At 49.7% G+C, this 25932-nt stretch overlaps 1 protein-coding gene across 1 annotated transcript in view; it reads right to left on the bottom strand.

Annotated features, from left to right (window-relative positions):
• Window positions 1-25932, bottom strand: part of GFRA1 (GDNF family receptor alpha 1) — a 143324-nt gene that overhangs the window by 32851 nt on the left and 84541 nt on the right. Inside the window, exon 4 of the mRNA XM_066601399.1 lies at window positions 4293-4629. Coding sequence (XP_066457496.1) covers window positions 4293-4629 — 337 coding nt within the window. The remainder of the gene's footprint in view (window positions 1-4292; window positions 4630-25932) is intronic.

Raw genomic sequence — 25932 nt, 5'->3', positions numbered from 1 at the left:
CCCGTCTAAATCGGCCTTTAGATATAAGATAAAGTGTGAGCGATAGATAAGTGATAAATATGACAGAGAGCGAATGACAGATATAATATTGATATGACAGTGTGAATGATAGATATAGATATAAGAGTAAATGATAGATATGGGAGAGAGAGTGAACGACTGATATGGGTGTGAATGATAGATATAATAGGTATGAAAGAGTGAATAATACATATGAGATAGAGAGTGAATGATATATAGGAGATTGATATGAAAGTGTGAATGACAGATATAACACAGTGAATGAAACATGAGATAGATCAATAGATATATGGATGAGAAAGTAGACGATAGATATCAGATAGATATGAGATAAACATGGCACAGTGGACGATAGACATCAGAGAGATATCAGAGAGATATCAGAGAGATATCAGAGAGATATCAGAGAGATATCAGAGAGATATCAGAGAGATATCAGGGAGATATCAGGGAGATATCAGGGAGATATCAGGGAGATATCAGGGAGATATCAGGGAGATATGAGGGAGATATGAGGGAGATATCAGGGAGATATGAGAGAGATATGAGAGAGATATGAGGGAGATATGAGGGAGATATGAGGGAGATATGAGGGAGATATGAGGGAGATATGAGGGAGATATGAGGGAGATATGAGGGAGATATGAGGGAGATATCAGGGAGATATCAGGGAGATATGAGGGAGATATGAGGGAGATATGAGGGAGATATCAGGGAGATATCAGGGAGATATCAGGGAGATAGGGAGATATCAGGGAGATATCAGGGAGATATCAGGGAGATATCAGGGAGATCCGGTGGACGATACATATGATATAGACTGACCTCCGATGTCGCTGGCCTGACCCCCTCAGCTCATATCTATTCTGTGGTATACATATAACTTGGTGACTGTAGATTCAGGATTCTCGTATCTCGCGTCGTCCATCGTCACGTCTGGCGGTCTTTGGCTTGGAGCCCGTGCCTCGTTTTATCAGAATTGTTTGGAATAAAACAGAAACTTCCCGGCAATAATTTGTCCTTTCTGAGATAAATCACTTGTGTGAGGAGGTGTCAGATCTCAGCGGAGATGTTAGAGGAGATGATGATAATCCTGCACGGAAGGAAAGTATCGCTCCTCCATGCGACACCGCTGCTCAGGTAAACACCATCCATTAACCCCTCCCCCTGCGCAGGTAACCACCGATGGCACGCGCCCCCAGCAGTGCATGATGGGAGGACTGTCAGTCACTGTCATATCACTGTATCAATAACTGGTTATGTAGATAGTGGCAGGAAGGAGACTGAACTCCATCGAGTAAAACCCCCAAAAGATCCAAAAAGAAAGCAAAAAGCTCCCCAGTGGAGGCCAATTACTGCTCCCTACATTTGTGTTGGGTTCCATAAGCTTCTCTATACCGGTCCTGCTGTAGAAGCCATTATTAGGGAATTGACAAGGGACTATATTTACAGCTGCCAGAGGGGAGAGAAGACAGACTGAGAGCTTACTAGGGACTAGATTTACAGCTGCCAGAGGGGAGGAGATATGGAGTTCCTGGACACCATATCAACAGCTGCAAGAAAGGGAAGGAGCCTGGCTGGGGAAATTTACAGCTACCAGAGAGTAGAAGACTGACTGAGAACTTACTAAGGACTATAGTTACAGTTGGCAAAGGAGGGTCGAGTGGGAACTTAATGGAGACCACATCTACACCTGGAAGAGCGAGGAGGAGACTGGGGGCTTAGTGAGGTCTAGATTTACAACTGCAAGAAGGGAAAGAGACTGCCGTGGAACCAAGCTTCATTCACAGATGTCAGAGGAGGGTAGACTGCAGTCTATGCGTCCCTAGATTTGTCTTCCTCTAGTAGCCCTGGTGCTTCTAATACACAACAATATTCTGAGAGCTGTAGCTGCAGCAGACTGGCATTGAGTGCAATCATTTTGTCTATTATGAGTGATTACACCTGAATCCTCCTCAGTATCTGACGAGATTAATTTTAATGCCCCAATGCAGACGCTGAAACAAGAAAGAGTGACAGGAAGGTTTAAAGTTCTCTAATGTAAGAAGCCAGCAGAATTGTGACTGCAGCTCTGGAGGTAATCAGAGTGTAAGGCATGGTGTAAGAAATACGAAGAGACTTGGTGATAGATGTAGTTTGTATCTGGAAGCAAACCGCAACCTAATACTCCGCTGCATTGAAATGACCACTGCTGACCAGAGTGTATCACATCGTCCGGTTTAAAGGTATCTTAGCAGGCGTACCAAACTGCCCAGTGTATAAGTATCTCAGCAGATGTACCACACCCCCAATGCACAGGTATCCGAGCAGGTGTATCCCTAGGGCTCCCTGCAATCACCCCCTTTGCTACATTGTGACATTTCACCTCATTCTGCAGCAGATGAGGACTTTCTGGCCTAATTAGTGAGTCACACTTCCTTCCCCTCCGGAGCATGGTGCCTGCGCCTGGCTACTTAATGCACAAAGCAAATGAATCAGGAGATAATTAGATTAATTGCTTTGCTGTTCCGGGGATCTGGTTCTGATTGGGATGAACTCTGTGACTTTATTAGTGGATGGCACTTACACTGCTGTCCCTCAGGAAGGCGGCGCGACCACCAACCGCACTCATACCGTATAGTGAGGGGCGCCACGTCATACATATAGCAGGGGTCAATCCTGTATACCACATAATAAGCTACGCCCCCTCATACCGTATAGCGAGGGGCACCACGTCATACATATAGCGGGGTTCAATCCTGTATACCACATAATAAGCTACGCCCCCTCATACCGTATACACTCTTTGTAAAAAATAAAACTCCCCTAAAAATGCCCCTAGAAGAAGTTGTCGTTTTTCTGCAGAACTCGGCATGCAGTTCCATCTCACGCAAATGACGAGAGCTGTGCTGATTAGATGAACGGTCTGGTCACCGGGGCCCTAAAAGTGGTTTCCCCCCACGGCCTATAAAAGACTCTCAGAGGCTCCTTGTGTGTAAGTGACCTCTTCTACAACAGGGTACTAGAGCCTCCATGCCCGCCCATATCACATCTTGTATCCAAGCTAGAGGCGGTACAGCAGGGTACTAAAGCCTCCATGCCCCCCGTATCACATCTTGTATCCAAGCTAGAGGCGGTACAACAGGGTACTATAGCCTCCATGCCCCCGTATCACATCTTGTATCCAAGCTAGAGGCGGTACAACAGGGTACTAGAGCCTCCATGCCCCCTGTATCACATCTTGTATCCAAGCTAGAGGCGGTACAGCAGGGTACTAAAGCCTCCATGCCCCCCATATCACATCTTGTATCCAAGCTAGAGGCGGTACAACAGGGTACTAGAGCCTCCATGCCCGCCCATATCACATGTTACATCCAAGCTAGAGGCGGTACAACAGGGTACTAGAGCCTCCATGCCCGCCCATATCACATCTTGTATCCAAGCTAGTGGTGGTACAACAGGGTACTAGAGCCTCCATGCCCGCCCGTATTACATCTTCTATCCAAGCTAGAGGCAGTACAACAGCGTACTAGAGCCTCCATGCCCGCCCGTATCACATCTTGTATCCAAGCTAGAGGTGGTACAACAGGGTACTAGAGCCTCCATGCCCCCTGTATCACATCTTGTATCCAAGCTAGAGGTGGTACAACAGGGTACTAGAGCCTCCATGCCCACCCGTATTACATCTTGTATCCAAGCTAGAGGTGGTACAACAGGGTACTAGAGCCTCCATGCCCACCCGTATCACATCTTGTGTCTAAGCTAGAGGTGGTACAACAGGGTACTAGAGCCTCTATGGCCGCCCGTATCACATCTTCTATCCAAGCTAGAGGCGGTATAGCGGGATACTAGAGCCTCCCTACGAGGGTCGGTTCTCCACAATTAATGATCCCTTTGCTCTGATATGTAATCACTTCCATTAATGTTTTCGGCACAGAGAGTTTTTGATTTGACTAGGGGTGTAATAACGGATTACGCTCCCTCATACACTATGATAATGGGTAATGCTCCCCTGTACAGTATAGTGGATTCCACCGCAGTGACACATTGTAACAAGCTTCAGGACAGGTTTGTGCTGCTGCACTTGGAGTGGATACATTATAAGGTGTATTTAGGGACTGTCTTTATGGTGGGATCTACATAAAAACAAGCCACAGAGATGGCCCTTGTAGATACGCTGTACCGCAGCCGTCAGCCATGTCTTACTGTCTAACGGGTTATAGCTCCACCTGACTACGCCGCTCCATGTGTACCTGTAGGTCAGGGCTCATACATAAGGGAAGGTCGGTCACCTGCAGATGTAGTTGGTCTTGCACGTCTCCTGCAGGTTCAGGCAGTTTTGCTTCTCCTTCTCGTCATAAGAGCACACCGGGACGATGGTCTGACGCCTCCGCTCCGAGCAGGCCGTGTCCTTGCAGGAACAGAACAGCATGCCGTAGCTGTGCTTGGCTGGGACCTTGTCGAAGAACTGGCGCAGGGCTTTGTGGCACTTTCGCCGGTTGCAGACCTCGTTGGAGATACTGTTAGTACAGGGCGTTATGTAGGCCGAGCGATACTTCTTACACGTGTCGTCCAGGTTACACGCCTTCGCTGCGTCTAAGCAGTCGTTGCCCTTCGTAATGATCGGTTCTGGAAAAAGAAAAAACGATTAGTCGGGGTATTATGGGAGATGATTGCAGCTGCTGCGAGGACAAAATATATCACTGCCAGCAATGAGCTCACTGGCATCATCACAGGATGGGTCACTGGTATAGGGGCACTGGAGCATTCATGGGGTAACTGTGGGTGTCCAGGTTATGGGGGCACTGTGGCATTGATGGGGTAACTGTGGGTGTCCAGGTTATGGGGGCACTGTGGCATTTATGAGGCGCTGTGACTGTTATGGGGGCACTGTGGCATTTCTGAGGCGCTATGACTGTATGGGGGCACTGTGGCATTTATGAGGCGATGTGACTGTTATGGGGGCACTGTGGCATTTATGAGGTGTTGTGACTGTTATGGGGGCACTGTGGCATTTATGAGGCGCTGTGACTGTTATGGGGGCACTGTGGCATTTATGAGGCGCTGTGACTGTTATGGGGGCACTGTGGCATTTATGAGGCGCTGTGACTGTTATGGGGGCACTGTGGCATTTCTGAGGCGCTATGACTGTATGGGGGCACTGTGGCATTTATGAGGCGATGTGACTGTTATGGGGGCACTGTGGCATTTATGAGGTGTTGTGACTGTTATGGGGGCACTGTGGCATTTATGAGGTGCTATGACTGTTATGGGGGCACTGTGGCATTTATGAGGCGCTGTGACTATTATGGGGGCACTGTGGCATTTATGAGGCGCTGTGACTGGTATGGGGGCACTGTGGCATTTATGAGGCGCTATGACTGTATGGGGGCACTGTGGCATTTATGAGGCGCTGTGACTGTTATGGGGGCACTGTGGCATTTATGAGGCGCTGTGACTGTTATGGGGGCACTGTGGCATTTATGAGGCGCTATGACTGTTATGGGGGCACTGTGGCATTTATGAGTGGCTATGACTGTTATGGGGGCACTGTGGCATTTATGAGGCGCTATGATTGTTATGGGGGCACTGTGGCATTTATGAGGCGCTGTGACTGTTATGGGGGCACTGTGGCATTTATGAGGCGCTGTGACTGTTATGGGGGCACTGTGGCTGTTATGGGGGCACTGTGGCTGTTATGAGGCGCTGTGACTTATGGGGTCACTGTGGCATTTATGAGGCGCTGTGACTGTTATGGGGGCACTGTGGCATTTATGAGGCGCTGTGACTGTTATGGGGGCACTGTGGCATTTATGAGGCGCTGTGACTGTTATGGGGGCACTGTGGCATTTATGAGGCGCTGTGACTCTTATGGGGGCACTGTGGCATTTATGAGGCGCTGTGACTCTTATGGGGGCACTGTGGCATTTATGAGGCGCTGTGACTCTTATGGGGGCACTGTGGCATTTATGAGGCGCTATGACTGTATGGGGGCACTGTGGCATTTATGAGGCGCTGTGACTGTTATGGGGGCACTGTGGCATTTATGAGGCGCTGTGACTGTTATGGGGGCACTGTGGCATTTATGAGGCGCTGTGACTCTTATGGGGGCACTGTGGCATTTATGAGGCGCTGTGACTGTTATGGGGGCACTGTGGCACTGCCCAAACCATTTTCATCAAATTATTGTAGCACAAGAATAAAATCTGGGAAAAGTAGATATCAGCTTTTATAAAGCTTCTCTTACTGGCAGCAGTGGGTGAGAATGTGCAGAGTCAGCAGCGACCCCCCTCACACTTTACCCAGGGAGCCCTCTAATGATGGTGGAATGTGCAGGATGTGCGTCGGGCTCTCTCATTAGTGGATAATTGGATTAATTACTGTACTACTTGAGCCAGGAAGGTAAATAGCAAGGAGAACACCTGGGGCGGGCCGACCGCTGCGATATTAAGGCAGAATTCACACACTCCGTTACTGATGCAGTAGATTTTTAGTAATAAGTATAAGGGGAAAAGCAAGAGGGAGGCGAAGAGAGAAGAGTGGAGGAGAGGAGCGAAGGGAGGCAGAGAGGGAGGTGAAGAGAGAAGAAGAGTGGAGGAGAGGAGCGAAGGGAGGCAGAGAGGGAGGTGAAGAGTCGAAGGGAAGAGAATAACCAAATGGAAGTAAGGAGCCGAAGGGAGGTGAGGACAAGAGCAGAGAGAAGAGTGAAGGGAGGCAAAGAACAAAGGCAGGTGAAGAGAGAAGAGCGAAGAGAGGAGTAGAGCAAAGAGAGACGAAGAGCTGATGGAAGGCGAAGAGAGGCGAAGAGCAAAGGGGGGCGAAGAAAGAAGAGTGGAGGAGAAGAGCAAAGGGAGGTGAAGAGAGGAAAAGGGTGTAGATAGGGGGAAGGTGAAGGAAGGAAAAGCTTGGAGGTGAAGAGCTGAAGGGAAGAGAGGATCAAAGAGAGAAGAGGAGAGAAGGGCGAAGATCAGAGGGAGGCAAAAAGAGAAGAGAGGAGGTGCAGACTCGAAGGGAGGCAAAGAGAGAAGAGAGGGGGTGAAGAGCCGAGTAACTGAAAGTAAGTAAGGAGCCAAAAGGGGGGTAAGAACAAGAGCAGAGAGAAGAGTGAAGGGAGGCCAAGAGGAAAGGCAGGTGAGGAGAGGAGAAGAGCAAAGACAGAAGAAGAGCGAAGGGAGCTGAAGAGCTGTTAGAAGGCAAAGAGAGGCGAAGAGCAAAGGGAGCCGAAGAAAGAAGAGTGGAGGAGAAGAGCAATGGGAGGTGAAGAAAGGAAAAGGGTGTAGATAGGAGAAAGGCGAAGGAAGGAAAAGCTTGGAGATGAAGAGCTAAAGGGAAAAAAGGAGCAAAAACAGAAGAGCGAAAAGAGGCAAAGATCAAAGGGAGGCAAAGAGAGAAGAGAGGAGGTAAACAGAGAAGAGAGGAGGTAAAGAGTCGAAGGAAGGCAAAGAGAAAAGAGAGCAGGTGAATTGCCTAAGGAAGGCAAGTTACCAAACGGAAGTAAGGAGCCAAAGGGAGGTGAAGACAAGAGTAGAGAGAAGAGTGAAGGGAGGCAAAGAGTAAAGGCAGAAGAAGAGAGGATAAGAGCAGAGGCGAAGAACTGGAGAGAGGAGTAGAGCAAAGGGAGACAGAGCTGTTGGAAGGCGAGCAGAAGAGCAGAGAAAGGTGAGGAACAAGTGGTAGGGAAGAGCAAAGGAAGGCAAAGAGAGAAAAAGGGTGTAAATAGGAGAAGGGTAAAGGAAGGAAAAAGGAGGCAAAGGAAGCCATAGAGAGGAGAAAAACGAAGCTAGGAGAAGAGCGGAGGAAAAGAGCCACAAGGGAGAAGAACCACAAGGGAGGCAAAGAGAGGTAAAAGATTGGATGAGAAGGGAGGTGAAGAGCCAAAGAAAGGTGAAGGTTAAATAGAGGCAAGAGTGAAAAGAGGAAAAAAGCAGAGGTGATGAGAAGCGAGGAGCTAAAGAGAGACAAAGAGAAGAATGGAGATTAGAGCAAAAGGGAGGCGAAGAACTAAGGAATGCGAAGAGTTGCGAAGAGAGAAGAAGGGCAAAGACAGAAGAAGAGTGGGGGCAAAGAGCCAAAGCGAGGCGAAGACAGGAGAAGCACAAAGGGAGGTGAAGAGATGAAGGGAGGTGTAGAGAAGAGCAGGAGTGTATCAGCGACATGATGAGAAGTTCATCCATCATGGACTCATGTATCTTCCCCTGACACAGTGAGCTCAGGCCGTGGTCATCATCTATCAGGGACTGACACGGTAATGCTCTTCCCTGAAATGTGACACCTGATAAATGACGTCCGTGCTGATAAAAGTATCTGAGCCAGCGCACCATGGAATACGGTGTCAAGGTGACGCGGGAGCAGATGATCAGGCTGCAGGACAAAGGCTCTTATTTACATCAACACCTAATGGGGAAAACCTAAACAGAGGAACGTAGTATGTGAGGCCAAAGAAAGACACATGTCCACCCACTTCAGCCTATTACCCCCCAATGTTGATCCAGAGGAAGGCAAAAGCCCACTAATGAGGTACAAGCCAATTTTCCTCATTTAGGGGAAATAATTCCTTCCTGACTCTAATCTGGCAATCAGAATAATCCCCGATCACCGACCCTCCTGACGTTATTAGTGATTATAACATATAATATTGTATCACTCAAGAAAAACATCCAGACCCTCTTATCCTCTTTTAGCAAATCTGCTGTCCCCACATTCTCAAGCAGAGAGTTCCACAGTCTCACTACTCTTACAGTAAAGAACCCCCTTCTACGTCAGTGTAGAAAGCTTTTTATCTGCTAGACGAAGAGGGCGCCCCCTTGTTACAGTCCTTGGTATAAACAGATCATGGGAAGATCTCTGTACTGTCCCCTGATATATCTATACATAGTTATCAGAGCGCCCCCTTGTTACAGTCCTAGGTATAATAGATGATGGGAGAGATCTCTGTACTGACCCCTGATATATCTATACATAGTTATCAGAGCGCCCCCTTGTTACAGTCCTAGGTATAATAGATGACGGGAAGATCTCTGTACTGACCCCTGATATATCTATACATAGTTATTAGAGCGCCCCCTTGTTACAGTCCTAGGTATAATAGATGATGGGAGAGATCTCTGTACTGACCCCTGATATATCTATACATAGTTAATAGAGCGCCCCCTTGTTACAGTTCTGGGTATAATAGATGATGGGAGAGATCTCTGTACTGTCCCTTGATATATCTATACATAGTTATTAGAGCGCCCCCTTGTTACAGTTCTGGGTATAATAGATGATGGGAGAGACCTCTGCACTGACCCCTGATATTTGAATACATAGTTAATAGAGCGCCCCCTTGTTACAGTCCTGGTTATAATAGATGATGGGAGAGATCCCTGTACTGACCCCTGATATATCTATACATAGTTATTAGAGCGCCCCCTTGTTACAGTCCTGGGTATAATAGATGATGGGAGAGATCTCTGTACTGTCCCATGATATATTATACATAGTTATTAGAGCGCCCCCTTGTTACAGTCCTGAGTATAATAGATGATGGGAGAGATCTTTCAGCAGAATAGTGAGTGCAGCTCTGGAGTATAATACAGGATATAACTAGGTCTCAAAGACAACTGATGTGGGAGTTGTAGTGTTGGTTCCGTTGGTTGCCACTCCATAGCACATCTTTTTAGTCTGCAGTACATTCCCCATGTCTGGGGACGGAGGCCCACAACTCCCGCTGGAGCGATTATATTGGCTATATCAGTTGTCACCTTGAAACAGTTCTAATAAAGACACGACTGATTTGAATTCTTCAATGTGGCGACTGCGGATGAGGTTTACGGATATTTTCCTTTTTTGCATCGGGTCTGGTAATATTAATTGCGCAGATTATTTCTATACGGCCCTTCTAGAGGAGTCTATTCATCATCTGGCTGAGCGAACATCGTCATCGTTAGCCCGCTCCCTCCGTTTATACCGGCGGACACGACGGTGACTCAACTCAAAACGAGAAATTGTTCAGCTTTTCACATTCGCCGTGTGAGAGCGACTGGACAAGCGCAGTCTAAACCGAACGCTAAGTGAACGCGCGAGGATTCCAATCCCTCCATGATTGCCGTCGGCTCGCGTTTACGCTGATAGATTATTGCTCACTTTCACTTGTTTTAATTTTTTTAACTATAATGGTTTCGTCTAAAAGCGCCCTTAGTCTTCTGAGAGTTGGCAGATGACCGTAGAGTCTGAGCGATGCCTTGTATCGCCCCGGCCGTCAGCAGTGGAATAACATCATTCATGTAGGCCTTCACATTGAAGGTCACCGCAGTCCAGATAAGAAGGTCTGCGCCGACGACTACAAGGAATCCCCCTTGTATCGTCCGTTCTCTATTGCTCGGTAACAATGGCGTCCGGAGCCGCAGAGGGTCCGCGCTGCGTCCAGAATAAACGCTACATGCAGATTCTACTTTACATAAGTGCTCGCGGTTTATCGGACCTTCGTGTTTCGTATGTATATAGTGACATATAAGGGGGATTTATCATTTACTCCACGGATCGCTATCTTATTCGGCAGCGCCTCGCGAACTGAGAGGCCGCCACAACAGGCCGGTATCCTCAGCGCCGATGGACACGAACAAGTAAATACGGCAACATGTAGGACGACAAACATACGACGTACAACGCGGCCGCGCACGCCGACCACCCAACATGGATCCCGGAATGCGGGGACATTCTCATTTCAGCCGCAGGAATGATTTAACACAATTGTTAATTACACACATATGGTGCAGCCGGCGGAGAGAAGACAAGAGAAGAGCAGATTGTACTCAGCAGAGGCGGTCACCCCCGAGCCGGGGACACGGGCCAGAAGACCAGAGATGGCGGCAGGATCTCATTATCACGGCGCAGCGCAACAGCGGTGGCGAACATCAATCAGCCGCACAGATGTTTTACCATAAGAGCTCAGAACAAGACACAAGCAGTGCACAGGACGAGCGACGTGTATCAAGTCTTAGGCGGGTGGGGAAAGAACGCTGCAAAGTAGGAATGCTTTCAGAAAGAGAAGGGTTAATAGTTTATCCTTGCCAATGAACACGATGTAAAGTGACTGAGATGTAATCCCATCAGTATGTGGTTTGACACCCTTCACCTTCAGCACCAGCTCTTCTAGGTACACTTGCACACAGTTTTTGAAGGGACACGGCAGGGAGCTTGTTCCGGACATTTTGGAGACCCAAGCCCAGATCTTTTGTGGATGTCGGCTTGCTCTAATCCTTCTCTTCATGTAACTCCAGACAGACTGGATGATGTGAGATCCGGGCTCTATAGGGGCCACATCAGCACTTCCAGGACTCCTTGTTCTTCTTTATGCTGGCAATAGTTCTAAATGACGTTGGCTGGATGTTGGGGTCGTCCTGCTGCAGAATACATTTGGAGCCAATCAGACGCCTCCCTGATGGTATCACATGATGGATAAATGTCTGTCTGTATTTCTTGGCATTGAGGACACCATTAATTCTGACCAAATCCCAAACTCCATTTGCGAAAATGCAGCCTCAAACTTGTAATGAGCCTCCACCATGCTTCACTGCTGCCTGCACTCATTATTGTATCGCTCCCCACCATGCTTCACTGCTGCCTGCAGACACTCATTATTGTATCGCTCTCACCATGCTTCACTGCTGCCTGCAGACACTCATTATTGTACTACTATCCACCATGCTTCACTGCTGCCTGCAGACACTCATTATTGTATCGCTCCCCACCATGCTTCACTGCTGCCTGCAGACACTCATTATTGTACCGCTCCCCACCATGCTTCACTGCTGCCTGCAGACACTCATTATTGTACCGCTCCCCACCATGCTTCACTGCTGCCTGCAGACACTCATTATTGTATCGCTCTCACCATGCTTCACTGCTGCCTGCAGACACTCATTATTGTACCGCTCCCCACCATGCTTCACTGCTGCCTGCAGACACTCATTATTGCACTACTATCCACCATGCTTCACTGCTGCCTGCAGACACTCATTATTGTACTCCTCTCCACCATGCTTCACTGCTGCCTGCAGACACTCATTATTGTACTGCTCTTCACCATGCTTCACTGCTGCCTGCAGACACTCATTATTGTACCGCTCCCCACCATGCTTCACTGCTGCCTGCAGACACTCATTATTGTACCGCTCCCCACCATGCTTCACTGCTGCCTGCAGACACTCATTATTGTATCGCTCTCACCATGCTTCACTGCTGCCTGCAGACACTCATTATTGTACCGCTCCCCACCATGCTTCACTGCTGCCTGCAGACACTCATTATTGCACTACTATCCACCATGCTTCACTGCTGCCTGCAGACACTCATTATTGTACTGCTCTTCACCATGCTTCACTGCTGCCTGCAGACACTCATTATTGTACTCCTCTCCACCATGCTTCACTGCTGCCTGCAGACACTCATTATTGTACTGCTCTCCACCATGCTTCACTACTGCCTGCAGACACTCATTATTGTACTGCTCTCCACCATGCTTCACTACTGCCTGCAGACACTCATTATTGTAACGTTCTCCACCATGCTTCACTGCTACCTGCAGACACGCATTATTGTACTGCTCTTCACCATGTTTCCCTGTCGCCTGCAGACACTCATTATTGTACCGCTCTCCATCATGCCTCACTGCTGCCTACAGACACTCATTGTTGTACTGCTCACCACCATGCTTCACTGCTGCCTGCAGACACTCATTATTGTACCTAGAAGAGACCTTGATTCACTACAGAGTCCATTTCAAATTTCGCCTTGTGAACACAGCATTTAATTGTACATTTTTTTGCGCAGTGTGGAAGAATCATAAAGTCATAGACTGGTAGGGTTGGAAGGTCCTCCAGGGTCATCGGGTCCAACCCTCTGCTCAGTGCAGGATTCACTAAGTCATCCCAGACAGATTTGTCCAGCCTTTGTTTGAACACTTCCATTGAAGGAGAACTCACCACCTCCCGTGGTAACCTGTTCCACTCATTGATCCCCCTCCCTGTCTAATATCTAATCTGTGTCTCCTCACTTTCAGTTTCATCCCATTGCTTCTAGTCTTTCCTTGTACAGATGAGAATAGGGATGATCCCTCTGCACTGTGACAGCCCTTCAGATATTTGTAGACAGCTATTAAGTCTCCTCTCAGCCTTCTCTTCTGCTAAACATTCCCAGATCCTTTAACCGTTCCTCATAGGACATGATTTGCAGACCGCTCACCATCTTGGTAACTCTTCTCTGCACTTGCTCCAGTTTGTCTATGTCTTTGTTAAAGTGGGGTGCCCAGAACTGGTCACAGTATTCTAGATGAGGTCTGACTAAGGAAGAGTAGAGGGGAGTAATGACCTCATGTGATCTAGACTCTATGCTTCTCTTAATACATCCCAGAATTGTGTTTGCCTTTTTGGCTGCTGCATCACATTGCTGACTCATGTTCAGTCTATGATCTATTAGTATACCCAAGTCTTTGTCACATGTGCTCCTTAGCCCAATTCCTCCCTTTCTGTATGTGCTTTCTTTATTTTTCTTGCCCAGATGTAAGACTTTGCATTTCTCCTTGTTAAATACCATTCTGTTAGTCGCTGCCCACTGTTCAGGCTTTTCTAGATCTTTTTGAATCCTCTCACTCTTCTCTGGTGTTAGCTATCCCTCCTAGCTTTGTCGTCAGCAAATTTGATCAGTTTCCCATCAATTCCCTCCTCCAGATCATTTATAAAACTGTTGACCAACACTGGGCCGAGGACAGAGTCTTGTGGTCCCCACTTGACACATTCTTCCACTTGGATGTGCAGCCATTTATGACCACTCTGAGTACGATCACTCAGCCAGTTGTGAATCCACCTAACTGTTGCCTTGTCAATCCCATATTTGGTCAGTGTTTCAATAAGTCTGGTAAGAGATACTTTGTCAAATGCTTAATAAAGTCAAGATACACTATATCCACCGCAGATCAACCCAGTCAGTGATTCTGTCATAGAAGGAAATTAGATTAGTCTGGCATGACTTGTTTGTTACAAACCCATGTTGGCTCTGGTTAATTACTCCATTCTCATCCAAGTCCATGCATACATGCTGTTTAATAATTTGTTCAAAGATCATTCCCGGTATAGAAGTCAGGCTCGCAGGCCTGTAGTTTCCTGGATCCACCTTCTTCGGAAAATGATATTTGAAGAGATGTCTTCAAATATCATTAACATTGCTTGTACTGTAAAACGCTGCAGATTTTCGTCAGACGGCTCAAAAATTGCACTCTACTGGCATGTACCCACATGCTTTAAGAATCTCTCAACTTCGTTAGCAGGATGAGCTCAGGATGAACGTTCATCTGCATCTAGGTGTTGCATTACATTGCAAACATTACCATAATGTTGGTAAAACCAGACGTAGGTACATGAACCGCACCAGGACCGCTCTGTAGGAATCTACCCTTAAATTCCATATGAAAACCCCTCCGCAGATGTAAAACCATTACGGATTCTTGCCACGTGACTTGTTTGGTGCTCTGCACGTGGCAAAACGTGAATTCTTAATTTAATACCGTACGCTTTACGTAAATGTGGCATTAATAAGAAACTGGGGACATGTTTAATATTCTATTTCCAGTCCTTGTGTGATTGAGGGTGTGTAAGGCAAGATTACCGGGCTGCATTCCCACTAATGTATTGTGACAGGTTTGTGCTAATCTTGTGACGCTTCGGTCGTTCTCCACGCAGCGCAGGTAATTGAGCTGTCTGAGCAGGTGTGATCATTACATCGCCAATTAACCTCTGCTGATTGCACACCTAGATGGGAGCCGCCACTGAGCAGACCCCCTTGAAATAGAGCCCCTTTATACTGGAGGGTGACACAAGTGTGCATGCATGCATGTTGCAGCCGTCATATAGTAGTAGCGGGAGAGCAGGCCCTGCGGGGTACGCTCCTTGTGACACCACACCGGCACATTGGTCTTCCGCCATTACTTTACCACCAATGATCCTGTATATCCAACGCCGGCGGTTACAGATGTTCCTTACACCAATGTGGAAAATGTATAGGGAATGCTGTAGGGACTGCAGAGAACTGCCCGCCTCCCATCACCTTACCTCTCACTTATAACACAAAGTCATGTACACTTTCCGTTTACCCAGCATTCCACCCATTCATTCATCTGCCCACCACACACCTCTTTTCTGATGGTTTCCTTACCCAGAATTCTATCTGCCGCCCCTCCAAGAATTCCTTCACCTCCCTCAGTTTTCCTTTTGTGCTTTTATGTCCTCTCCACCTCTTCTGCCTTAGTTCCTCTGGATCAACAAGGACCGGGTGGTGCGGGTGGGTGTAAACAGGCTGAACTGGATGGACATTTGTCTTCTTTCAGCCTAACATACTAGGTTACCTTTCTCTGCCAACACGGAGGATCCCCTCCCCTCTCTGATGCAGAATTCATTTGCTTCACCTCGCACCTCCTTCCCTTCATCCAGCAGCCCTCCTTTTACAGCATCTCCTCTTCTTTCCCCGACTCAGCATCTCTTCCTATTCCCAACATCCTTTCCTTTTCACTATCCTAATATCCCTTCTATTTACCCAGAATGTATTCCTCTTTTTCTGACCCAGTATCCCTTCCCTTGACCCATCATCATTTGCTTTGACCTGGCATCCCTTCTCCTGGCCTACTGTAGTATCCCTTCCACTGATCCATTATCCCTTTCCTTTTCCCTGACCTAATATCCTTTTCTGTGATATATCACCATTGCCTTTGACCCAGTATCCCTTCTCTACATCAAGCTTTCCTTCTTTTCCTGACCCAACATCCCTTTCCCTTCCCTAAGCCAGAACTCCTTCCTTCATTTTAGTGATCCAACATCCCTTCACTTACCCACTATCTCCTCCCTTTTTCTGACTCAGCATCCCTTCCCTTGACCTATGATCATTTGCGCTGACCCGGCATCCCTTCACTTACCCACTATCTCCTCCCTTTTTCTGACTCAACATCCCTTCCCTTGACCTATGACCAGTTGCTTTGAGCCGGCATCCCTTCTCTTGATCATGCTTCCCTTCCCTTGACCTATGACCAGTTGCTCTGACCCGGCATCCCCTCTCTTGATCATGCTTCCCTTCCCTTGACCCATGACCAGTTGCTTTGAGCCGGCATCCCTTCTCTTGATCATGCTTCCCTTGACCTATGACCAGTTGCTCTGACCCGGCATCCCTTCTCTTGATCATGCTTCCCTTCCCTTGACCTATGACCAGTTGCTCTGACCCGGCATCCCTTCTCTTGATCATGCTTCCCTTCCCTTCTCCTGACTCGGTATACTTTTTGCAGCTTCTCTTCTCTGGCAGCACCACCCCAACACATCATACACACCCGCTCTCATGGTGCACCCATAATCGAACCCTGTGGCATAGCTGTAAGGGGTGCATGTGTCGGGCACTTGTACAGCGGACCTGGTGCCCGTATGACCTACATAAGAGGACATCAGTACAATAAATAACTAATGGGTGGGGAACCTTATAAATATTGAGGCTTCAAGCTAAAACTCCTCCATCTTTAAACCCGACACCCCTTCACCCTGCAGCAGCCAGTATGCCCCCTTTATACCGGCCCACCTTCACCAAGCCTCTCCTCCGCTGTAGCCATATTGCGCACGTATTGGCGCCTTGCATATTAACTTGTGAGCTCTCATTGCCTGCATTTCTCAGTAAGGTTATTACAGATCCCGTTCATTATAACCACCATCGCCTGATATCAGAGCGGTTAGTAAATGCAGATACGGCTCAGGGGAATGCTGGGTTGTAGTGGAGCGCTGCGGTCAGCACTGGAGACCTCTCGGCCCCGGCTGCCGCCGCAGACGCTGGCGGAGGCGTACGGCATTGACTGCGGCTGTTTGGGTCCGGGCTGAGCGCGAGGCTTCGCCTTGTCTGATAGCTGAAGGTTTATCTCTGCGCTATCGGATAAATCAATATCTGTCAGCGATGATTGACAGCGCAGAATACTGGATGTGATGCGGACCGTGCGGCGGCCCAGGAGCGCTCTGGTTAACGGGGTGGGGAGAACAGAAGCTTCGCGTTGGGCTCCTACCAAAGACGATACATCACTTTGATAGGACGAGCGCACTAAACGGCGTGGCGGCGTTCCCAGCTCATTTATGTTTTGGCAAGAGCGGCGGCCTTAATGGTTGTGTCTACAGGATGCGGCCCCCTTCGAGCGGCTCTCCCACCTGATGACAATTACGCGGTATAAATCTCGCACGGATCAATTAAGAACAATCCCGGCCTCATGTATTATTGAACAGAACCGGTTATCCGGCCCGGCGCTGTTAATGCACTGCCGCCCGGCGGGGCGGGGGTTAATCCGCAGCTGCCGCGCCGTCTGTTGTGTGTTTGCAGTGGAATCGTCTTCGGCGTGTGGTTTCCATCTGAAACGTGTTTTTATTTCTCTTGGCAGCGCCGGCGATAACGCTGCCGCGGTGACAAATGCTTAATAAAGCAGCTACAGAAGCCATTAATCAGTGGAGTTTACATAATGGGGCGGTAAAGGGCCAGGGGCCCCGAGGGCGGCGCGGAGCGCTCGCACATTACATACCGTGCTGCGAGATAATGGCGCAGAAGCTCTGCGGCGCACGAACAGATACGGCACGTGGTTATCGCGCAGCTACAGGACCCGTGGCGCCGCAGCGTGTACACGCTACAGCCGTATTTGTACACAGGCCCCTCCCCCTATAATACACTGCATGGAGGATAGAGTCACACTGCAAGCCACCATTCCCCTCTGTCCGCTTTAATGCCTTAACCCCTTCAAGACCGAGCCTCTTTGTGTCTTAATCGCGAGGCCAAATTTAGGAAATCTGGCCTGTCACATTAAAGCTGCATTTACACGGTCGATGGTCACAAGGTTTGTGCGTTGCGAGATGCGCAAAAATAGACCCCGTTGTTTGTACATGGGCTACTTGCATGGAAAAATCGCAGCATGTCCCATTTTTGGGTGGGTCTGGCACAAGAGTAGTAAATGTGCGTTATTCCACACAGCGGGTGTCGGTGTGCCGTACGATGCAAGTCGCGTCCGAGAATTTCAGGAGCGGTTCGCCATCGGCCAAGTGACCGTACAAGTAGGTTTACACGGGGTGGAAATGACGTGGAACGTCCGCAGTCTAGACTCCGCAGCATTCCGCATACAAAATAGAATCAAAATGGTCATCACCTGACCAGCGGCGCCCGGCACGGACCAGCGGGCAGAGCCCGCACAGAGCCGGGGACGTCAGAGCTGGGCGCTGTATCTTCTTCAGATGTGAATTTTGACTGTTTTGGATGCGAAGACGCTGCGGGATTCAGACTGCGGACGCCCCACGGAGCCCGAAGGTCCGTCACATCCAGTAACTCGGACCCTGTTGTCTCCCCACAGACTGTCCTTTATTGAGGTGGCGAAAGCAGAGCGACGCGATTCGCGTATATTTATTAAAAAGGGCCAAAATTGGGGAAAAGTTTAAACAATTGGTGCTTTTCCAACTGCTGTACGCCGGATGCGGTCACAGCTTTGGGCTGTGTGTATTAGATATAGATCTCCACTTATTTGTGCATTTCTGAGCAATTTGGGAGAATTACTGATTTAACATTAATTTAGTAAATTTTGACATTTATTGTTTCTGATTTCCTTTGTATTTAATGTATATTCTGTGACGGGATTGATGAGTAATAACTAATTACTGCGGTAGACGACCGTCAGGGGAGGTCGACGCGCAGCAGAATCGGTGCGGATCTTCGATTGCTGGCACAAACAAATGCCAACAATCCCAGCGCTGTGGGTGTGTGAGCGGGTGACAGGGGAGCCCGCGGTCCGCAGACGAGCCCCTCGGGTACCCACGTAGCTTTGGAAATACCAGTGTGGTCAGGTAGATGTTGGGAGGGTGTGGCTACATCCAAGTTATTCCGCGAACAAGGCAGCACAGCGCGTTTCGGAGGGCGAACAGATGGACCCGCCTCATCAAGCACAAAACATAACGGAATGAAACGCCAGCGGACATCAATAAATGCCCCATTACGCTCCTGGAGGGCGGAGATTTTCGCCAATTGTTTGTTCCTGGCCTTCTTCCTGGTGTGCCCCGGGTTCCCCTCCTCAGACGTATGGATGCCATTTGGTATTAGGTGCTACAGTGGACCGTTGCAACATTTTGGAGGCAAATCAGGACTAGCGGTATGGCGGCCTGGCTACTGACGGCGGTGGTCCGCACAGGCGAAGACCTGTTTCTACCATTTACGTTGCTCCTGCACAGACCCGTGCAGCAGCGATATAACCTCACCATCGGGAAGGAGTTAATTAACTCCTTCCAGCACATTCTGTCACCTTTGCTGCTGATTCTGCCATATTTTATCCCTTCACTTCACATGCGCCATTTTTGCTGCTGTGGTAAAATGTACAAAACCCAACTTCTCAAAGATAATGCAAGGATAACAAAAAGAGTCCGGAGAGCGGCGCGATGTGAATAAAGCAGCAGGGAAGCAAATTAAGGGACAACCTGTTGGGCGCAGACGCCGGGTAGGTGGTCTCAGCGATAATCGATGCTGTGACTTCACACAGGACTGAGCATTGAAGTCCATTGAGGGCCAGATTCTGCTACAGGCTCCGAGCCGTCCGTGTGAGACCGGCCTTAATCATAAATTCCCCACCAGTCACTCGGCTGACACACGTCTGATAGTTTGATTAATGTATCCATGAACAGCGACATGAGAACATCCTCCATGGTTTACAGTCCAGCCGAGCGCCGTCACTTCTTGGTCTCACAGAATAGCTATGGACCCATCTGTCACGCGGGCACCTACCTCACCTAACTCACCGCGGGTCGCACCACGATCCATAATATCCTCCTCACACCTCAATACCGCCCCATTTCATTCATCAAATGTCCCTATAATCCGAATAGCTTCCTCTCGGGACCAAGAGGAGGAACCTACCAAAGCCCAAAACCCGCTGAAATGTGGGGATCAAACCTACCTTGGGATAACCCCTCTCCAAAACACGTCGCCTCAGACCCCTCAAATATAGGCCCTTGGGGCCGAATAATCCCTCTTCACAAACTCTAATGTACTGATGGCTGCCCCATTGTACAAGGGCGCTGCCCGAAGTGGGTCTACGAACCATCTTCATCGTCACACGACCTCCGTGCTTCTCGATCTATAGATCAGGCAAAGGAAGCTTTTCTGTATCAATATCACCTGTACATTTAGGACCCGCATTGCTGAAATGTGCCACAAATATCCCAAAGGATCGATGAAGCCGTTCCAGAAGATAAAGATCTATAGATCTCCCCGACAGAGGATCAGAGAGGTCCACTGCCAATCATCCTCATTACCAAATACCATAGTGCCCTCCCACCACCCCAGGAACATAAGTGAGGGTACAGGGGCTCCCCATGGCCACATCCCTGAGCGGGCAGAAGAAACTAGGATGTAATACAGATTCCAGCAAACGGCACCCCGCGAGACCACCAGATGTCCGGCAGCTGTGATGCCCATTTGTGGAGGACGCTGCAGTAGAGGGCCTCTATATCTAATGCCCCCAGCTTTATGCCAACATGAACCGGTACCCCTCTACCTTCTGCAGTAGATCTAATGTGTCTCTGATATGATGTCATCATAAACCCTGGTATTCTGGGCCGACGGCCCCATCCCTGATACTATTAGTGCACCTTTCAGGGGATTCAGTCCCTTTACAGGTGTCATAAATTCCAATTCGCTTTTGTCTTAAGCCCCATTTAAACAATGTGCTTAGAGCGATAATCCTTGCGTGTAAATGCTCCCATCGTTAGCTTTTCAGCCAAACAATGGTTTTATGTTGAGTTTAAAATTCATTGTTTGGCCGGGGAGCTGATAGCAGGGACCACACGCTGTGTTCTCCACGGGAGCGCTGATAGCAGGGACCACACGCTGTGTTCTCCACGGGAGCGCTGATAACATTGTTTTCAGCAGCAGTTCCTCGGCAGAACAAAGGGGCTGTATGCAGATAATAGACCACCTGCTGTTATCTGCTTACAGCGAAGGGAGGCTCATTTACACGCAAATGAAGCTAATAAGCTACTAATGGGCATTAGTGCTCATTAACAGCTTATGCAAACTGTCAATCTCCCTATCTATTGAGCGATCATCCTTACGTGTGAATAGGGCTTTAATCGGTGACTAAAAGCTGAATGACAATCCTCAGTGGTGGGGGCTCCTGGTAACAATCACAATGCTTGGCACATCATTGGACATCTGCCTTGGTTCAATGCCACATTTCCAGCCTTATCTGATGCTTTAATTACTATTGTTGGGTCCATCTCCAAATCCAACATTGCCCTCCATCCATCTTGACTGCCTGAATACCGTTGGTGTGCAGCAAGACCCTCCAACTCTGCGGTTAGCAATCTATTACTGTTGTGTCCATTGGGGGCAGCATTCTAGTGCTTGGTGTCCTTAAATCTGTAAAAAGACCCTGTCCTTCAATCACGAGTCCAGTAAGAATGGCAATAGGCCCGCTGGCTGCCCGCGTCTTGGTCAGTCATACCCAAACTACTCCTACAGCATGCCGAGGGAATCCCCATCCGATAACTGATTATTAATGTAATGGTTGCATCTTCTTTTGCTGCTTACAGGGTAGATCTCCCTGCGGCTTCACTTCACCTTATTGCCGTCTTCTTACCTACTGACTTCATGGTCATAAAACCCCATTTGTAATCCTTGCATCCCCTTGGAGAAGTTGTGTATTTCTGGGGTATGTGATGCAGTGACTCGTCGTCTGTGACTCCTCTGGGCATCTATTACTGTCAGTGGTAAAATGTTACAGCAGATTTGTGACTGCAGCTTTGGATGTGACTGGAGAACAGCACAAGTAGGAACACTTATTAGTGCAGATCTGACAAACTCACGGACAAAATAGCGCAGCATGCCAGAAGCCGGACAAACCCCATTATAGTCAGGGGGGTCGTTCAGTGCCAACGTGTGCCGATCCATCAGTTGTGGGATTTTTCTTGTTCGGCATGGAAATTACATGGAGCCTGTCGCAGTCGTAAAAGGGGCCTTACATTGATGAGTTCAGGTCAGCAGAGCCGCCGTCGGGCCAGAAGACTGGCCTGTAATACAAGTGCAAAAATGCACCTGGGTTAAGCTAATGTGACAGCCGTGGGCTCACCACCTGCGGCCTTCAGCATTATTTGTACTTTGTATCATGTTGAGCGCAGCTCTGAGGTTGTGGAAGAGTGAGAGAAAATAACCGCATCAATGTAACAGTGAAGAGGGGCGGGTGCAGCCAGCGTGGATACGGGTGTCAGACTGAAAGCCTCCAGACACATTTGCACTGCATTTCTTTTACTGTTCATTTGCTTCCTGAATGTAAAATGAATCAACTTTCTAAATAGCGTTCATTAAACATTTCCTGGCATTTTGCTCCTGTAGAGTCTGTGTAACTCCTGCACACAGCGGGCTGTCCCGCTGCTCCTGCACACAGCGGGCTGTCCCGCTGCTCCTGTACATAGCGGGCTGTCCTGCTGCTCCTGCACACAGCGGGCTGTCCCGCTGCTCCTGCACACAGCGGGCTGTCCCGCTGCTCCTGTACATAGCCCGCTGTCCCGCTGCTCCTGTACATAGCCCGCTGTCCCGCTGCTCCTGTACATAGCGGGCTGTCCTGCTGCTCCTGTACATAGCGGGCTGTCCTGCTGCTCCTGTACATAGCGGGCTGTCCTGCTGCTCCTGTACATAGCGGGCTGTCCTGCTGCTCCTGTACATAGCGGGCTGTCCTGCTGCTCCTGTACATAGCGGGCTGTCCTGCTGCTCCTGTACATAGCGGGCTGTCCTGCTGCTCCTCCACACAGCGGGCTGTCCTGCTGCTCCTCCACACAGCGGGCTGTCCTGCTGCTCCTCCACACAGCGGGCTGTCCTGCTGCTCCTCCACACAGCGGGCTGTCCTGCTGCTCCTGCACACAGCGGGCTGTCCTGCTGCTCCTGCACACAGCGGGCTGTTCTGCTGCTCCTGCACACAGCGGGCTGTCCCGCTGCTCCTGTACATAGCCCGCTGTCCTGCTGCTCCTGTACATAGCCCGCTGTCCTGCTGCTCCTGTACATAGCGGGCTGTCCTGCTGCTCCTGTACATAGCGGGCTGTCCTGCTGCTCCTGTACATAGCGGGCTGTCCTGCTGCTCCTGTACATAGCGGGCTGTCCTGCTGCTCCTGTACATAGCAGGCTGTCCTGCTGCTCCTGCACACAGTGGGCTGTCCTGCTGCTCCTGTACATAGCGGGCTGTCCTGCTGCTCCTGTACATAGCGGGCTGTCCTGCTGCTCCTGTACATAGCGGGCTGTCCTGCTGCTCCTGTACATAGCGGGCTGTCCTGCTGCTCCTGTACATAGCGGGCTGTCCTGCTGCTCCTGTACATAGCGGGCTGTCTTGCTGCTCCTGCACACAGTGGGCTGTCCTGCTGCTCCTGTACATAGCGGGCTGTCCTGCTGCTCCTGTACATAGCGGGCTGTCCTGCTGCTCCTGTACATAGCGGGCTGTCCTGCTGCTCCTGTACATAGCGGGCTGTCCTGCTGCTCCTGTACATAGCGGGCTGTCCTGCTGCTCCTGTACATAGCGGGCTGTCTTGCTGCTCCTGTACATAGCGGGCTGTCCTGCTGCTCCTGTACACAGCGAGCTGTCCTGCTGCTCCTGTACATAGCGCGCTGTCCTGCTGCTCCTGCACACAGCGGGCTGTCCTGCTGCTCCTGCACACAGTGGGCTGTCCTGCTGCTCCTGTACATAGCGGGCTGTTCTGCTGTCCCTGACCATATCGCATCTCCCCTTGCCTTGTGTCAGTGTTGTAGCAGCAGGGAGTTGAACAAGGTTGTACAGGGTGGATCAGGAAGTGGAAAGGAGTGAAGCGTGCAAGTCTTCAGGGAGGACAGATCACACAGGCTGTAGATAGGGAGGAAAGCTCATACAAGGCAGCCTGCACAGGGAGCAGGGTGTATCACCCTGCAGAGTGGAAAGACATAATCCTTATCATCAATGTCCATCAGAAGCGATCCGTCATGAGCTGTAGCAGAAATCAGTCCAGACATGAAGAATTGCTATACATGAGAGCTAGTGATGGCAGCAGCATCCACGACACAGACCTCACATCCAGCGAGTATTATGGGGGGGCAGACCTCACATCCAGCGAGTATTACGGGGGGGGGCAGACCTCACATCCAGCGTGTATTACTGGGGGGCAGACCTCACATCCAGCGTGTATTACTGGGGGGCAGACCACACATCCAGCGTGTATTACTGGGGGGCAGACCACACATCCAGCGTGTATTACTGGGGGGCAGACCACACATCCAGCGTGTATTACAGGGGGGCAGAGCTCACATCCAGCACGTATTACTGGTGGGCAGACCTCACATCCAGTGTGTATTACTGGGGGGCAGAGCTCACATCCAGCGTGTATTACTGGGGGCAGACCTCACATCCAGTGTGTATTACTGGGGGGCAGACCTCACATCCAGCATGTATTACTGGGGGGCAGAGCTCACATCCAGCGTGTATTACTGGGGGGCAGAGCTCACATCCAGCGTGTATTACTGGGGGGCAGAGCTCACATCCAGCGTGTATTACTGGGGGGGCAGAGCTCACATCCAGCGTGTATTACTGGGGGGCAGAGCTCACATCCAGCGTGTATTACTGGGGGGGCAGAGCTCACATCCAGCGTGTATTACTGGGGGGCAGAGCTCACATCCAGCGTGTATTACTGGGGGGGGCAGACCTCACATCCAGCGTGTATTACTGGGGGGCAGACCTCACATCCAGCGTGTATTACTGGGGGGCAGAGCTCACATCCAGCGTGTATTACTGGGGGGCAGACCTCACATCCAGCGTGTATTACTGGGGGGCAGACCTCACATCCAGCACGTATTACTGGGGGGCAGAGCTCACATCCAGCATGTATTACTGGGGGGCAGACCTCACATCCAGCGTGTATTACTGGGGGGCAGACCTCACATCCAGCACGTATTACTGGGGGGCAGAGCTCACATCCAGCGTGTATTACTGGGGGGCAGACCTCACATCCAGCGTGTATTACTGGGGGGCAGACCTCACATCCAGCGTGTATTACTGGGGGGCAGAGCTCATATCCAGCGTGTATTACTCCATTGTATTAATAGTTAGGCAGGCACTTGAGCTTCTGGAGTTGCGCGGTGCCCCTTTGAAGCTTTACGTTTTCCCCTTATTTTCGCCCCCTTGGTGGTGGAGCTAGGAGCAGCAGCGCTGCCGTAAACACAGCCGCTTAATTAGCCAATTACCCTGATAGCAATCTAGCCAAACGCAGTGGCATAATACATACATTCCTCTTATTCCCAGCTGCTGCCACATAAATCAATAGTCGGGGAGCGGCTGGGACCGGAGCGCGACATGATTTATGGAAGCATGGACTCTGGCCAAGACCCAGAACAGCCGTGTACAAAAGTAAAGGCCCCTCCGTCCCTAATAATGAATTGTACATATGGGTCCAAAAGGAGAATTCCTCGCGCGGCTCGTTCTCACACAGACCGCGCCATTTTAGAAGAGCAGCATTGATGGATTTTTCTGCCCCATAAAGACTAAGAACATCTTCATCGGAGGTCGTGTGCCGCTTAATTAGTCATACGGGAAAGGATACGGTGGGAAGACATGACACCCTCCCCTGTCTGCCCGCGAAGAAATGGGCGAAACGCCACAACAATGGCGCCATAAGTAAAGGTTACATTCTGCATGAACCTGCTGAGGCCAATGTGGAAACAGAAGTGAGGATGGCAGAAGAGAAGACGATCCAACCCTGCACATCTCCCAGGCGCGGCTGGCGCAAGATGGTGGCGCGGGAATACTCTTCTACCTGTAGTTATATGCCAAGTGCCGCAGACTGCGCCCGTCAGACCATGCTTCCTACAGTCCAGTCCACCAATGGCGCCGGTGTCACCACAGAACCGCCG

This window comes from Eleutherodactylus coqui, chromosome 4 (genome assembly GCF_035609145.1).
Source record: "Eleutherodactylus coqui strain aEleCoq1 chromosome 4, aEleCoq1.hap1, whole genome shotgun sequence".
NCBI lineage: Eukaryota > Metazoa > Chordata > Amphibia > Anura > Eleutherodactylidae > Eleutherodactylus > Eleutherodactylus coqui.
Note: the sequence above shows the minus strand (reverse complement) of the source record. Positions and strands in the feature narration are given on the sequence as shown.